This window comes from Elgaria multicarinata, chromosome 4 (assembly GCF_023053635.1).
Source record: "Elgaria multicarinata webbii isolate HBS135686 ecotype San Diego chromosome 4, rElgMul1.1.pri, whole genome shotgun sequence".
NCBI classification, from domain to species: Eukaryota; Metazoa; Chordata; class Lepidosauria; order Squamata; family Anguidae; genus Elgaria; species Elgaria multicarinata.
The window spans coordinates 116,547,846-116,564,912 of NC_086174.1; the positions used below are offsets into that span (position 1 = coordinate 116,547,846).

The window sequence follows — 17,067 nt, forward strand, 5'->3', positions numbered from 1 at the left end:
TATGCCTTGTTTATATGATTAGTTATTCCGCAATAACAACTGAATCCATTTCTTTCTGATTCGTTGCATGATCAAAGGGTTCAGGCACAATCTGAAAGAAGGGAAGAAAGTTGGTATTTAGGGGTGCTTGCCTTGCTTCTCTTTCACATTGGGGATAAGTGAGTGAGTAAGCAATACCACAAAATAGAAAAAGAGAATTGCACCCCCAGTAGTCCACACTAACAGGAAAAAATATTGGACCTCCACCCGCAATAGCACATTTTCTTTGGATGTAGAGAACTGTGTTGCAATCAGAATTGAAGCACACAGTGACTTGAGTGTGACCTAAGAAAAGCACTCGGGTTATCCTGGGACTTGCTGCCTACATAAACAAGTGACATTGATTTAGGAGGTAGCAACTAACTTGGGTATCACTGATTCTGTAAATGTGTCCAGAACAGTTCAAACCATTTAAAAAAGTGGGATCAAGGACAGATACTAGGAAAGGCTGTACTGCTATTGGTCCTTAGTTCTTAATAGAATGTGTTCTTTACCGGTTGTTTCCTGCCTTCATGCTCTGTCCATAACCTGTTCTAGAGAAGGATGGTTCCCTCAGGACACCACCTTCTGCCACAAACCTACTGCTACAGGAAGCTGAGCCCTGACCAAAGAATCTGTAGGAAGCCAGGAGTAGTGCTGACACAATTCACCACAGTTCTCACACCATCTTGTTCCCCACCTTCCCCATTCTGCTCTACTAATCATCCCAAGCATCAAGGAAAGCACTATAAGGGGAGTTTGGGGTGGGGGAGCGCAGACCATAATAACATTGGCAAAACCCAGCAGCTATATAAGCTATAGAATTTTATTTATTTATTATTATTTATTTATTTATTACATTTCTATACCGCCCAATAGCTGAAGCTCTCTGGGCGGTTCACAAAAATTAAAACCATAATAAAACAACCAACATGTTAAAAGCACAAATACAAAATACAGTATAAAAAGCACAACCAGGATAAAACCACGCAACAAAATTGATGTAAGATTAAAATACAGAGTTAGAACAGTAAAATTTAAATTTAAGTTAAAATTAAGTGTTAAAATACTGAGAGAATAAAAATAGAATTCCGCTGCACTCGTTCAGTGTCTAGAATACCATCATGAAAACTGCATATATGTCCATTTGACCACTTGAGTGATAAGGCTGGGATGAGTAGTGTGCTTGACTGAAAAATGCCAGGAGCTTTATTGCCTAGGCATTGAGAAAACTGGTGGGAGCACTTAGGAGAAGCAAGTAAAGCGAGCAATTTGCTGCAAATACCACAGTTTGCCAACGTAAGTGGTGATGGCGACCCAGTCAACTGCAGTTGTAGTGTTAGGCTTATATATAAATAACATTTTCTGTTGCCTCGGATGATTTAATAATCTTACAGAAGTAGTGATAATCATGTAACGTGATCTCAGTTTATGTTTCTCCAGCCTTCCAGTATGTCATTCTGTAAGTAATTTATGCTTTCTTACTGCACAAAGATTTTGTTGTTTGTTGCTTAGGGCAGCTTTATTGGCTAATTGCTACTTAGTGAAGTGAGTTATTAAACTCAGCAGTTTGTAGCTTTCCTTACAATGCTTTGATTGCTTGGTAAGTTTTAAATTAATAAGTAGAAAACAGGTTGGAATCCTTGCACAGCAGTCAGAATTGTTTGTTCTGTTGTCTTGTCCTCTGAAAAGTAGGAGGGCTCAGTGCACTTTTTAGTTTCAGTGAGAGGGGCCACAACTCAGTGGTAGAGCACATGCTTTTCTTGCAGAAGATCCCAGGTTCAAGCCCCGGCATCTCCAGGTAAGCCTGGGGTAATTCATGCCCGAAGCCCTGGAGAGCTGCTGCCTGTCAGTGTTGACAACATTGAACTAAATGGACTAGTGGTCTGACGAGCTTCCTATGTTCCTAGTTATGGGCCAAAATCCCACACTGAATTAGACACTGATTGAAATTATTAGGCTTAAGTATGCTTACAGTTGTGTTGATTTGACATAGTGTTTCCATGGGGCACAACTCAGCCGAAATTAGCTGCCTGAAGTCCATTTATTTATATGTTTTGTTGGTAGAGTCCATTGCTGAGTTGAACAAGGATAGTTTAGTGTGATCTAAAATAAATCTTTGGATTTAATTTAACATGGTTTTAGGCTGTAGCAGGTTCCACGTATGTGTGTTCTTTGTATCCCTTTGGCATCTAGAAAATCCTTTTGTTGATTTTTCTACATTTCTTCGTTGCTGAGCAGAATATTTTGATTGTTCTTCTTCCAACTTCATGAACAAAGGATGACAGTGTGTTTGTTAGAGATGAGTGCAATAGGAATAATAAAATATGTGTCTGTAGTGTAAACATCAGCTGATGCGTCTTATACATCCAGTGACTGTGATTTTTGGCTTCATTATGCAACCTGGATTGTTCGACTGCTCTCTCTCAGGACCAAAACATGTCTATTTCCATACTGGGAGATAGGAAACTGGGAAAACCAGAGGAAAGGCCAAGATCCTGACTGATTAATCTTTTCCAAATATGGATTGGTGGTATTACTCTCTTTTCAAGTAGTGTTACTTCCTGGCCCCTTTTTAGTCCTATGATTGGCATTGTACTAAAATTTCTCTCTATCTGCCCTTAACTCCTGAAATTACGTGCACCACAATTGCTTTTGGATATGTACTGCTTTAGTGTGGTGCCAGATCCCCCCTGAAGCCCTGCAAGAGTGATAAAGAAAACTAGCTTAGCACGCCAGGGGGACCTGACCAGCTTCAGCAAACCAGCTTGCTCTGACTCATGGCAGGATTTACTGCCCATCTGTTTGAGCTTCCATTTGGCTGTGCAAGATTGACAGCCCATTCGCCACTTCTCTGTTTTGGAAAGAAGAGTCTTAGTTACGTCACTTTATCCAAAGTTTGTTCTCAGAATCCCAACTGCTGACTGTTCAATGAGCTTCAGGAAGATTGACCACATGCAAAGGAATATAGCATTATTATGCAAAGCAACTGAAGAGCATTTGGCTGGAATGCAACCAACCAGGTTCATTAAAACAGCCACCCACACACCTGTAGATCAGAGGTACTTAATGCTTTAGGCCCATGGGCACATCAGGGAATTTGAGAAATTGTCCTGGACACAACCCTAAAATTGCTGCCACGGATGAGCATTGCTAGTAACACAGAACAAGTAACCTCCCCAGAGTCATTCATGGAAGAAATAAGATGGCAGCACAGGCTCCCACTTCACTTTGAAGCAATCCCAGCTGCCAGTAAGAAAATATTTCAAAACTTTTAAATATAAAAATTGGTCGGAATAGGGTGTCTCAGTGGGTATCAAAAATGTTATCTGGGGGCACCTTGGTGCTTGTGGACGCCACGTTGCTTTTCCCTGCTGTACATTATTTTTCTCCTGGAATTATGGTTATTTCAAAACACCTTAAACATCAAGGAGTTGGTATTCCATGCTATTGAAGAAGAGAATGTCAAACTTAACAGGTAAGGCATATGTATAAGTACATTGAGCCATACTTTCATTTTCAGTCTTGTCAGGATCAAAAATATCATTTTCAGTCTTGTCAGGATCAAAAACATCTTTTGTAGTAAACTGACAAGGAGATAGCGATTGCAGCTGGGAAAATGATATGTTTAGAGAAGTACATGCAGGAAGGCAAAGAAAGAGAAAGAAAGAAAGAAAACTGTTATTAGAAGAACTATGATTTGACCTGTAAAAACTCTTTCCTTTTTTTTTTTAACTGAGAATTATTGTAGTGCTTAACGTGTCTCATATGGTAAGAACCAGATCTAACAAACAGAGGAGAAATTCTGTTGAAAACAAGAACTAACTTTCTAAGTGTCCCTTTCAAACCCATTGTGGTCCTTTGATATTTATTCACCCTTCTGTAACTCCTTCAAGTTCATTGCTATTGCAAGCCTTTGGTGTAACTAGAGGGAGAGAGGGCCAGGCTGATTGTAACACGGAAAGGAGGATGTGAGCAAATACAAGAGGATGCCATAGAGGGTCATTGAACTTTAGGAATTTTGTTTAGAGAATATTGTAATCCTATCATAGTTATGTAGGAGGAGGAACTTGTCATTTGCTCATTATGTGGAGGAAAACCTAGAACCAGTGGAGGCTGGTGGCTATGATGTAATTGGGGTAGTGAATCCGCTCTGGGTTTTTGGTCAGACCACAACCAGCCAGAACTCCAAGGAGCTGAATCTATTTAGGGGTTAAGTTTCAGCACCTTGGATAGCTCCTTTAAAGTTCTGGCTAGTTCTGACTGAAACCCAGAGTGGATTCCCTGCTTAGAGGTGAAAATATATAAAAGAAAATAGGTTGTTTTAAAACAACCGATCATTAACACTAGCAAAACACCCGTCGTTATGACCAATGGTGAGTATGTGAAGACCTATAGAGGGTGTTGTGAATCTCCTATGTTCCTCTCACTATTTTTTTTAACCCCCTACATGACTGCTGTCAGTGAGAGCTTGGTCATCCAGTGTCACACTTTCTCGGTCACATTTGACTGTGACAGAATGTTGGGAACTGCCTTGTATACATATGCAGAAGATAGATACAGCAGCCGTTTGATTGTTAACGAAATCGTTTTAATAGCAGGAACAGAGTGCATCTTTATAACCTATTAATTAATGTTAACCTCATTATATGCTGCCAAATACCTGGAAAAAGAGGGCAGCTTTTAGCCTGGCACCAAAAAGATGACAGTGTTGGTGCCAGGAGGGTCACATTGGGGAGATAATTCCATATGGGGGGGCACCTCTGGGAAGACCCTCTCTCTTGTTGCTGCCCTCCAAACCTCACTTGGAAGAGGGCCTTGGATGCTGAATATAGTGTACGGGTCGGTTCATGCCAGGAGAAGCATTCCATCAGGTATTGTCATCCAAAGCTATATAAGGTTTTAAAGGTCAAAACCAACACTTTGAATCAGGCCCTGAAACATTCAGGCAGCCATTGCAAGGGGGGCAGAATTGGTGTTATGTGTTCGGACCTCCTTGTCATTGTTATTCATCTGGCTGCTACATTTTGCACTAGCTACAGTCTCTGAACCATCTTTAAAGGCAGCCCCATATAGAGTGCTGAGAAATAATCTAACTTGGAGGTTAGCAAGCACAGAAAACTTAGACCAGGTTATCCATCTCTAGATACTGACATAGCTCAGCCATCATCCGAAGTTGGTAGAAGGCACTCTGTGCTACAGAGGCTACTTGAGCCTCAAGTGACAAAGATGACTCCAGGAGGATCCCCAAGCTATAAGCCTGCTCCTTCAGGGAGAGTGCAATCTCATCCAGAACAGCTTGAGCACCCTTCATCCGGTAAGATAAATGTGTAATCCAACTGTCAGAAAATTCTCTTACAAGGCAGTTTAAAAAAATATAAATGTATAACGCTATAAAAACATCATAGTTAAAACTAAACAGACAGTGACAATATAATTAAATACCAGCAGCCAGCTGTAAAATTAAAACAGTACTCAGCCCAATAAACAGAGATCACAAAATACAGCAACACCACAGGAATAACTTTACCCAAGTAAAGTCCTTAAAATTATTAAAAGGCAGAAGAAAATATGCCAGTTTTCAATGCCTGCTTAAAGGTCTGTAATGACGGAGCCTGTTGAATCCCAATTGGAACAGAGTTCTACAGATGTGGGCCTCTGCCAAAAAAGCCTTCTTGTCTATGCCTATCAGCATAATTGCTTTGTCACATGCTGGGCCTCAGAAGCAGATCTTATCAGGTGGGCATGTTGATATGAGTGAAGGCAAAGCAAGCCAGTCTCAAATTGTTTCGAGTTTTAAAAGTCAATACTAGCATTTTAAATTGGTCCCGGAAGTGCACTGGCAGCCAATGGAATGGGTACAATATAGGTGATGCATGTTCTGAACGCCCTGTGCTCACCGGTACCCAGACAGCTGCAATTTCTACCTTGCCAGCTCCCAGCTTTCGAAGTCCCTTCTGTGAGCCTACCTTTTCCACACCATGGTCACCAGCTGCTATTGCTCCTCCTCCTCTTCCTCATTGGTACCCCTTGCTTGCTTGGCAGGCAGAGAGCCAGTGAGCAAGGAGGCCATGGCATCTGCTGCTCTCCCTTCTCACCACTACGGTTGTCTGGGCCAGAGTGAGAAGCAAGTGAACAAGCAGATTGCAAAGGAGGAGGAGGACCCTGCTGGTGTGTTGTCCCTTGGCAAGAGCCCAATGATGCCTCGACACTAACCCTGGTTTTCTATCGGCCTAGAAAGAAGGCTGCTTATCGCTCCTTTTGCCTCTCCATGGTGTTGGGACGTCAGCCAAACAGCTGACAGCACTCAGGCACTCTTGCTGTTATTTTGATGGGGGTGCTGATGGTGAATGATAGAAAAGGGTGAATGATAGAAAACTTTCTGTCTCCTTGTTGGAGTTTTTGGTACAGTGCTTCTTTCTAGGGCAGCCTTGGGCCCTTTCTACACCTAAGGATTATCCCAGGAAAATGGAGGGATTGTCCCTGTTTGCACAGGGATGATCCGGGACGATCCCGGGGAAAAAGACAGGTGTCAGCCTTGGTCTTGGTCTTCTAGATAAGTCTGACAGTCTGAACAACTCTTCACATTGAGCAACAATACAGACTCTCTCTCGCCCCATACTTGCCCCACCCGATATCTGTCATAATCCACCTCACTACATCTCATCTTTCCAGTTTTCCTGCCTTCAGCCCATGTGCCCATACTCTTACCTGTGTCAGAACTGGACTCTGTGGCAGCCTGACACAAGCTAAGCCCAAGGCCTGACAGTAGCAGAGCACACATAGATGGTAGCATGCAGGTACCTGCTTGAAGTCGCTGCTGTGTGCAAAGATCTGCAGATTGTGTCTTTAATCCAGCGCTTGCACCAGACAGGGGAATAGAAGGAGATGTCATTTCTGACCTTGACTAAAACCGCGTGCAAGGAATCATCACTAAAGCAAAGTGGTTGATCTTTCCAAATCCAGTTAAAATCGATGGGGGACTTCTAGGAGAGGTATTAAAGCCACTCAGGTCTTGGTTGGAGAGGAAAGGAAGGCTCCGCTTGCTTCAGGACCTTTTATTTATTTATTTATTACATTTATATACCGTCCCATAGATGAAGCTCTCTGGGCGATTTACAACAATTTCCTGAGAACAGCCTTCCCTAAACTGGCTGGCTGGGGATATTGGGAATTGCAATACAACACATCTAGAGGGTGCCTTAGAATTTTGTAACCCCTCTTCAGGTGTTTCACACCCACAAAGGTAGGAGCTTACTAATAGGATTTTCTCTTTGTACAAGTAATCTCTGCAAATCTCACTTCCAGTCCCATTTATTAGCCATCTCTTACACTCATGCACTTCATTGTCTTAACACCCATACCTGGTGGATTACTCAAAAGATTTCTGTGACCCATTAGACATTTTGGATTACTCATTGGGAGCGACTGTCCTCCACAGTGTTTCCCTCCCCAAATAGTGCCATTATGTCGGGAGATAATCTTTTCCTCTGTGTTCCTACTACTTATCACCACAGTAAGCCTAATCTCATTAATCCTAAAAAGCCCACCTACACACTGGATTTAAGCACTTGTTATGATGTAATAATGTTCCTGCAGGACTCCAGGGTAATACAGTTTATGATATCATATTGCTTGGTTGTCGGTAAAATCCATACTAAGAAATTTTCTGCATTTCCAAGGAATGAATTAAGTTGTCATATAGCAACCCTTCCACTTCCTCTTTATCTTCTATTTTCTTCACTTTCCTTTTCTAACATCAATTAACTCCCCACGGCTTTATTCTCACTTCCTGTTTTATTGACCCCTTATCCTGTTCTTCCAGTGTAGGTGGTGAACCCTCAAGGTTTATAGTTTGTGTCTTATACAGCTCTGAGCATATTGTTGGCACTAATATCCAGTTTACAAATGTGAACTTACCACATTTTCTCTGTGCTGTCTTTTCTGTAGGAGCTTTATAAAGATGCAGGTTGCAGTAGCGAGCAAGCATTTCTATGACCATGGTGGCATTATTTTCAGCCACTCAGTATCCCCATACATGAGAAGGATTGGGAGGAGAAAATAAGTGGTTGGTTCACAAGCATGAACTGTCCCTCAAGAAAATGTTTAATTAATAGTAAACTATAGACTAGCACAAAAATAGCTGAATTCATGATGTACAAATCCATTCCTCAACTCTGACAATAGGAATGATGGGTTTTATGTTTCTGTGTATGCGGGGGGTTGATTTCTTTTTTGAAACTTTGTATGCAAACCATTCAGTTCTTCCCACTGCTGCATTTCAATGTTGAATTGATCCCTGGAATAGTATAGCCATTGACCAAGCCAAATCAATGATTGCATTTGCCAAAAAGAAATAATTATAGTAAGAGAAACATAGTGGTTAATTTGTTGTCTTGCAAAGTACGCTGTTAGAACTTCCATGGTTGCACTGGCCTGGCTGGGAAGCTTCTAAATGCAGTCATTATACTCTGGAAAGCAAGAGGAGAAAGTGGACCCTGAATAAATGGTTGTTGCAAGGCTCTAGCCATTATCTGCAGCTGTTTCATTCCAATTGATTAAATTGGAAGGTTCTACAAAAGGAAGAAAAGCAGAATAGAGACTTTAAACATAATGCACAATGATTCAGCCAGAACTTCTCTTTGCCCCCCAGCCCACACATTCTCCTTAAATTGGGCTTTCTAAGCACTGTACCTAAATTCTGGTGGGCAGACAACAAGCTTTCTATCACCCACCCTTAAAAATACTGTTCAAGAGAAACGTCTTATTTTGACAGGGAGGCTGTTAAATGGATTACTTATTAACATTTGTCTTACCGTATTGCAATGGTTGCTGACTCATCATTGGTGTCAGTTTAGAGTGCCGGAGCAGGGAGTTCAACACTTCTCTTTTCTCCCTTCATTCAGCTACCGTGATCTGGCAGTCCACACTCCTCTATTTGCTATGGTAAAATCTGAAGCCCAGCTGGTTACAACAGACTGGGGAGGCAGGTGTTGCATTGTGGTAGGAGAAGCCAGATCTTTTCAGGGTTTTGTTTTTTGGTCATGGAAATATTAAAGGAATAAGAATTCTTTGTAGCTTGAAATTCGAGATAGTAACATTCTGGCTTCTCTACATGATAAAGTTATCATTTGCTAGAGTTATTAAACAGTGGGAAAATGTTCATCATGGTCAGGGTGTGTGTGGTCTGCAATGCAGTTCTGTGTGGCATGCACATAAGGACACATGGCACCCCCTTTCCATTTTACAATCTGGAGATGTATTCTGTCTGTTTAAAGTTTTTAATGTAGTGGGCAAGACAACTAATAGCTTCTCTCACCTGTTCTTCCCCAGTTCTATCATCTACCTTCTCCCTTACCACTTGTAAAGCACATGTAGAGACATACTCATGGTAGCAGACCAATGCTTTAGAGAGAGACAGTGGTAATCTCATAGCCTGGCAGTCCTAGTGTCCCCCCCTTCCCCAGTTGATAAGGATCAGGAGAGAAGATTATTTATTTAGTTAAAACATTTCTTGGACGCCTTTCAGAGCAGAAGCCCTCACAAGGCAGCTTACAACAATAAGATACAGGAAATATTAAAAGTAATAAAATATTAAAAATATTAAAAGCAATAAACAACAATTAAAACAAAACCAACCATAAAAACAGCAGGAACAACAATAAAAATAATAATAACAGCAATAAAAATACTCATCGTGGGAAGGTCATGGTAAAACAAAATGCTTTTAAGGCCTTTTTGAAAGCCTGCAAGGAAGGTGTAAGGTGGACCTCTGATGGAAGTTTGTTCCAGAGGTTTGGGGCCAGCACAGAGAAGGCCCTCTTCTGTGTGGACACCCACCTAATTGCCCTCACAGGTGGGCAAATGAGAAGGACCTCTCTTTGTGATCTTAAAGTGTGGGCAGGCTGATATGGGTGAAGGCGGTTCTTCAAGTAACTTGGTCCCAAACGGTTTAGGGCTTTAAAGGTCAACACCAGCACTTTGAATTGGGCTCGGAAACACACAGGTAACCAGTGCAGCTGGTGCAACATAGGTGTTATGTGGTCAGGTCTCCATGCTCCCACTAATACTCGAGCAGCTGCATTCCACACCAGCTGAAGCTTCTGAACTGTCTTCAAAGGCAGCCCCCCGTACAGCACATTGCAGTAGTCCAGCCTGGACGTAACTAGTGCATGAATGACTGAGGCCAGGTCTGTCCTCTCCAGATAGGCCCCGTAGTTGGCGTACCAGTCTAAGCTGGTAGAATGCACTCCTGGACACCGCAGCCACCTGGGCTTGCCCAGTTAGCTCAGAGTCCAGGAGGACTCCCAAACTGTCTTTTAGGAAGAGTGCAACCCCATCTAAGACGAGTTGTAAACCTTCATCTGAACATGTTTGTCCTCAGCCAAAACACTGTGCTAAAGTCCAGTGCTTCACCTTTTCCCCGTAGGAGAAAATTGCAACCGGTCACTTATATAGGAGACAAGAAAGAGGTATACTAGGAAGTACTATTGGGTTGGATACAAAACCTTCCCCCTGCACCTAGTGACACCAGCCAAGGAGAATCAAGCCTGTTTCTTGTCATGCAAGAGAGTGTGACAGGACCTTGCAACTTTATATACGATTGTTCACCATGCAGGGATAGGACTGCCACCTTCCAGCTGGGCTGTGCGACTTTTACAAATATCTGATACGTAAAAAGTCATCAGGTGAAGCTTTCCACGTCCTAAGCTTGGAGAAAACAGTAGCTGTTGAATTATTATTGTCCATAGCAACATTGTGTTTTGTCCCTTTAATGTCAGGTATATTCAGAACAGAGCTTCTCCACAGGGAAAAAGTAGGGGAAAGTCACCTGGTGGCTTTTTTCTGTAAAGTATGATTGCATGAAGTGAGCCTTACGCAGTCTGTCCTCTCATCTCAACCAGTTTTCAATGTTCTTAATGTACCCTGTCACCTCCTGCCACCTTGCAGACATTCCCAACAGTTCGGTACAAGCCATATCACACGACCTCCCCTCTGCCATGTGACTGAGCAGGAAAATACCGGAAGAAACTTTTTTTTAACACAGCTGTGGAGGGCTGGTGCATGCTTCACTAGCGGGGGAAAACACATGCCTGAAATATCTTTTCTGGGAGGGCACACGCTGCCTCTTGGCATTTGCCAAATAGGCCCTATTTACGTTGGTAGCAGTTGACTCTGGTGCTTGAGTTGATGCTAGGCTGTCATTTGAGAAGATCCCATATGTTTAAATAGAAAGGGTAGATATTTGTGGTTTCTGTTACTTTAGTTAGTCTCTCCACTTCACAGTGAATGTTCTTAATCCAATGCACACTTTCCCTGTTGTTACATCAGCTGCTGTTTTAGACATTCTGCATAGCAGAATAATCTATGACCTAGTTGTTTCATTAGAATACTTTTTTCTTCTTTTCGTTCTAAGCCTGGCTGCAGAATTTGTGACCTATTAAACTAAATGCAACCCACCAGACATGTATTGCAGTCTACTACATGCTGGCCAGTCTTCTTGCATTCAGACAAAATTGCAAACCATGCTTTGCCATTATGTACAAAAGAGGCGGCAAACCTGGGGCTCATGTCCCTCTTCCTTTGCTTTTCCTCTGTGTGTGGGGAGTGATGATTAGAAGCTTCTGTTCTACTTAGTGTCAAACTAGAATTGCATCCAAACCTGACAAGCTCTGGTACCATAATTTTCCTGCAAACCAGATTCTCAAACCACTGTTTGATCCTTGTTTGGGAGCAAATCATAGTTTGCTGGGTTCAGGCAAAATAGCAAACTGCGATTGCAAGCTTCTAATCTCTTCTGATGTATGGGGAAAGGTAGAAGTGAAGGAGAAAGCATGTGAGCCTGAGGTTTTCTATTGCTCATACATACAATAGCAAAACATCTGAATGCTCTCACAAGCAATCACGGGCAGGCAGTCAAAACGTGATGTTTTTAGATCGTTTGGTGAGTTGCTATGCATGAATGGTTAAGGCTGTGTTGGATTTAGTGAATCAAAATTGTGCATGCTTCTTTTTAGCTCATCATCTTGGATACAGCCTCAAGTAGAGTGCAATAGTCAAGACATGAGGTTTGAATGACAGCTACCAGATTAAAATCTAAAATGTTCACACCCTCCTCACCTCATGGACTCCTTAAAAAGCCCTCTTAGCCACAGTCATAAGCTAAAATTCCAGATGCATCAGCATGTAAGAGCTCTGCAAGATTGCAGATTAAAGTAATGAAAGAGGCTACATCCAATTAATGATGAGTCTGTCTTCCTCTTTTGATTAAAGCCTGCCCGCGTTTGTTCCCTTTTTTTCTTGAAACCTGTAGGAGCCAGGTTTGGCTAAGAACTAGAGCTACGTGTAGCAGAATATGAAGGGTATCTAATTTAAGTTTTTCACATGACCTTGCCTAAATGCTTCCTGAGCAAGAGAGGCTAAGGGGAACACTAGATGACTTAGGGGGAAGGTCTTGGAAAGTTTATGAAAGTTTACCCATCCTAGGCTTTGGGAACTGCCAGGTCTGAGGCCCAACCTAACCATGATTGAAGGCAAGAATGCTAAGGTTGTAGAACGGAATGCAGCACAGACTCTAGTGGGAGAACCACATTTTTAAGATATGTTTTTATTTAAAACTGTCTGCCAGTGGAAAACAAGCACTGGTAAAGGGCTGGGGTAGACTCTTTCAGTGTGATTTGCTAGTTTTCTATTTGCCGGTTTTTGTCTAACTGTGGGGAAGCATTCAAAAGAAGTGCCACCGCAAACTATGGCAGGATTGGAAACTAGGGAAATACTACAACCATAACTGGCATATAACCGTAATCTGTACAATTTTCTTTTTAATTCAGAGGTTGGTAATTTTTGGTCTACAGCTTCTACCATCTCTGTCCAGCATATAACCAGTGGAGTAGGGTGATGGGAGTTGGAATCCAAAAGTTCCGAGGGTCCATAAATTGCCCACCCTTGTTTTAATTAAATAGGTTGGCGTTCACAGTGTGTGGGTACAGTCTATGTACAGAAATATGGCTTTACAGAGTGCATAGTCTGAAGTGACCTGTAAAGTTAAAACTGAAAATAGTCACTTCATGCAGTATTTCTGTTAAGAACTACCATGTGAAAGGCCATTATCTGGTTTACTGTAGCAGGCTGGCGGCTGCTAATGTTTGCTTAAATAGGAGAGTTCCTACTTTTTCTTTCTACCGGGAGGAGCTATTTTCTCAAGAAGTATTCTGTTTCATACACACATGCACCCTACACAGCAAAAACTAGTTATACCTTGGAATTGAAGAGTTTAAGAAACTTAGCAGCATGATTCAACCACATCTCCAAACCTTTGTCCAAGTATGATGGGGCAGCAATTTGGTCACAAACTAGAGAGGAATAAAGAACCGGTGGAATTAAAATGCTGTACAGAACTGGTGGAACAAATGTGCTGCATGGGTTAGTATGGCAGTGCCTGTGCTGTGTTTTGCTTTTACCCGTCTCTGCTTTGGAAAACAATAATGGTAAAACTTGTCCTTGGAGTTGCAAGTATGTTTCACTTTCTTTTAGGGCAGATTCAGTCTGCAGTCCTGTACAAGCTTACCTAAGAAGTACCATTGAATCCAGTGGTCCGTACTTCAGAGTAGAACATGTATGGATAGCAGTGTAAAATAGTTTTCTCTCTGAACTTTACTCTTACTGCTCTTTTTTCTTTTTGGTGTGCTGGGCACTGTCAAAGTTAAATGTTTACCTCTTGTTTAATGTGTTCATATCTGACTTTACTCCATTTTACTGCTTGTAATCATAGGTGACTGTGCAAAATATTAATCCACAGTTATTTTCTTGGGGTGCAGTATTCTTCTAAAGCAAGGATGTTCTATATCATGAGCTTCAAGTTTGTTTGTTTGTTTTTGCCTTTTATTAATACTTTTTGGTCATGCTTTAGCAGAATATATCTCCAAGTGAAAAGGTATTGGCTTAGATCCTAAGATAAGTTAACTTAAGGAAGTTCGCAGAAGGAAAGCATTGCATCCTTTCTTCCTTCCTTCCGACTCCTACAACCCCTGAAAAGCTTCTCTGGTGGTTCGGGGATCCTTCCTAAACAGTGTGGGATGGGGCATGGGATGCAGTTAACTTATTGTAGGAACCAATCTCAATTTTGGTCAGTTCTCTCCTCCCCAAGCAGCCCCACCGGTCCCATCCCACATAATTCAGGAGGGGCTCCCTCCCAGACAGATTTAGGAGAGTGGGGTAGACTTTGGTAAACTTTTTTAAAATTATAACTTCTTTTCAGATCTGAGCTATTAAGTACAGTTCCCGTTAAGGTGTCCTATCCTCCTTCTAAAGACACAAAATAATGTCTGTGCTTTTTACTGTTGTCATAGCAGCATTGTCCTAAACATGTTTGTAGTAAGAGGAATATTGTAAAACTACAACATTGGAATAAATGCTATAATCTGGAAGAAGTGATATTAATTTCTAAACCAAATCTTAAAATGATTTGTAACGTTGAAAACATTTTACAGCTGAGCGAAAATGGCTTCCCTATATTCTCCACTCCTATTTGAGGTCAGTGAAATTGGGGAGGGGGGATTTGCCAAATATTCTCTGGCAGCAGGAGGATAGTTCAGTTTATAGGCTCCAGGGTTGGAGACAGGGCTCCAAATTTGGAGCCAGCAAACTTTGTTCCCCACCACTTCAATCTCCCCCTCCCCTTCGTAGCCAGCACAGAGAGAATGCGCTGGCTACTTCTCCACATTCGGAAACCTGAGCGTGGAGATGGGGGAAACTACCTATGGAGGTTGTGGGCTCTCCCACACTAGAGGCCTTCAAGATGCAGCTGGACAGCCATCTGTCTTTAAGGTGGATTCCTGCATTGAGCAGGAGGTTGGACTCGATGGCCTTATAGGTCCCTTCCAACTCTACTATTCTATGATTCTAAGGGCAATCACGTGGAGGGAAGGGGTGGAGATAGAGGAAGCAGCCTTATGCGACTTCATATGCTCACTCCAGCATCGTTCCCTCCTTCCTGTGTTTTGTAGGGAGGTAGAGAAGGAATTGGCAATGCTTAACAGGCTTCAAGTGGCCGTGGGAAAGAGCAGCTATAACCCAGCGTGAAACATAGATCAGTGACCAGTAGCAGTTAAAAGGTTTTTGCTTTCCCACTATAATGTCTGCAGCTCCCAGACTTTTGACAGGAGCCAGGTAGATGGAGTGTATAATTTCAACGGGATTTCATCTACATTGAATTGGACTCGGAAACAAAATGGCAGTCACAGAACTAGTTTTTATCTTCAAAACCCTAAGTCACCTCAGGCCAGATTATATGAAGGATCTCTTTCCCCCAAACATACCTGCACCCTTGAACCAAGGCCCTGCTTATTGGCTCTTTGCAGCCTGAGGTTTTCAGTTGGGCTTGTGAGAATGGGCATTTCAAGTCAGTGCATCTTGTCTATAAAATAGCCTCTCTTAAAGAGGCCTGCCTAGTCATTGTTTGACTGCCTTTCAACGTATGGCTAAAACGTGGCTGTCATATCTAACCCTACTGCCCCTGTTTTGGGAGAAGATGTTTCAGACACAGCGCCAGACACCAGCCAGACTGTACCAGTGGGGGAGGAAGCTCTCACGGGCGATTCCCCAGCTGGGAGTCAGCCCTCGCCAGAGCGTATCTCCTCAAGGCCAAATCCTACATACTCAGTGGGAAGTGAGGTTTCTTCCGGGGTTGAGCGTCCCGACAAACTAGCTGATGCTAGGATACACCAGAAGCTCAAATGTATGGCACAGAAGGAAGGCGTGAGAAAGTCAGTTCATTTATGCCAGAACCTGCCTCCGCACCAGGCTCTCTGAAGCTATGGGCGTTTGGGAAGTGGCTTCCTATTCTTCTTGAGCGGACAATTGTCTTGCTTAGTTTGCATAGTTTTGCCTAGGGGGACGTTTCCAAGAGGTTAGACTCTCTTCAGGTAGAAGAGACGTTTGTTGTTTAATAAAAGCTTTGTGGATTACTTAGCAAGCCTCAGTCATTTGCCTCCCATCGAAAGCAGGAGTTTTCTGAGAAACACGACAGTGGCTCTTTAGCAGATATTTTGCATATTTGCTGGCTGATACTGTTATTAAAGGGATACCAGCAATGGTGTTTATCTGGGGGTGGCATGAATGTTTTTAAAGTTTGTTCAGCTTTTTAATGGATTGTTTTATTATCTATGTTCTTGGCCATTTTGAATATCAGAACTGATAGGAAAATATGATATAAACTCTTTTATTAACAATAATAATTAAAAAATCATCTGGGCAACCCTAACTCCAAATACAATAAATTTGTGTTTTCTACAGAGCAGCACCCTTCTCTACAGAACAGAGCCCCCCCTTCATCAGCGTATTTAGTTTTCATTTCCTCTCTCTCTCTTGCTTAACTGAACAGCTGGATTTCTGATAGCTGGTTGTAACAGAACCTTCAAATAAGCTCATAATAATTAATTGCACCTTCTCCTTATTTTTCCCCCCTCTTCAAGTAATGTGAGAGTTTTCAACATAGCACCTGCAACTCTTAGTAAGTGCCATTTTTAGAAATACTGAGATTTTTCTTCTTCTCCTCCTCAGATGAGCGGGACAAAGTACAAAAGAAAACATTCACAAAATGGATAAACCAGCATCTTATGAAGGTCAGTTCACATGCATGTTCATCGTGTGTAATGCTTTCTTTGGGGTTCATAACAGCTGTTGTTATTTTACAGATATGAGCTTGGGTAGAATGGAACTTGGTAAAATCATATACTGAAGGTCTCACGAACCCTTTTCAGGCATTCATTCACCACATGAGTAGAAGAGGGAGAGAGCGGGACCACACTCATTGGTTCTGTCCCGCTATCATGTTCCCATAATTGATCTCCATCTTCCTCCATATGTTGGAGGGGTAATTTCCATGGCAACGAGCCTGCTCTACTTGTGTACGCTTCCTGCATGATTTAGAACCCTGATCATGCTGGGTTTTAAATTGCACGGAGAGCCTACATGAGTAGAGCAGGCTCCCCACTGCGGAAATTACTCTTCCAACATGAGGGGGGCAACAGAGTTGAATTATGGGAACAC

At 42.2% G+C, this 17,067-nt stretch overlaps 1 protein-coding gene across 9 annotated transcripts in view; it reads left to right on the forward strand.

Annotated features, from left to right (window-relative positions):
* The window catches only part of DST (dystonin), a 391,150-nt gene that overhangs the window by 95,963 nt on the left and 278,120 nt on the right, over nucleotides 1-17,067 (forward strand). For all 9 annotated transcript variants that reach the window (XM_063125032.1, XM_063125037.1, XM_063125036.1 and 6 more), the window contains one exon: nucleotides 16,579-16,640. In XM_063125032.1, the coding sequence (XP_062981102.1) occupies nucleotides 16,579-16,640 (62 nt within the window). The remainder of the gene's footprint in view (nucleotides 1-16,578; nucleotides 16,641-17,067) is intronic.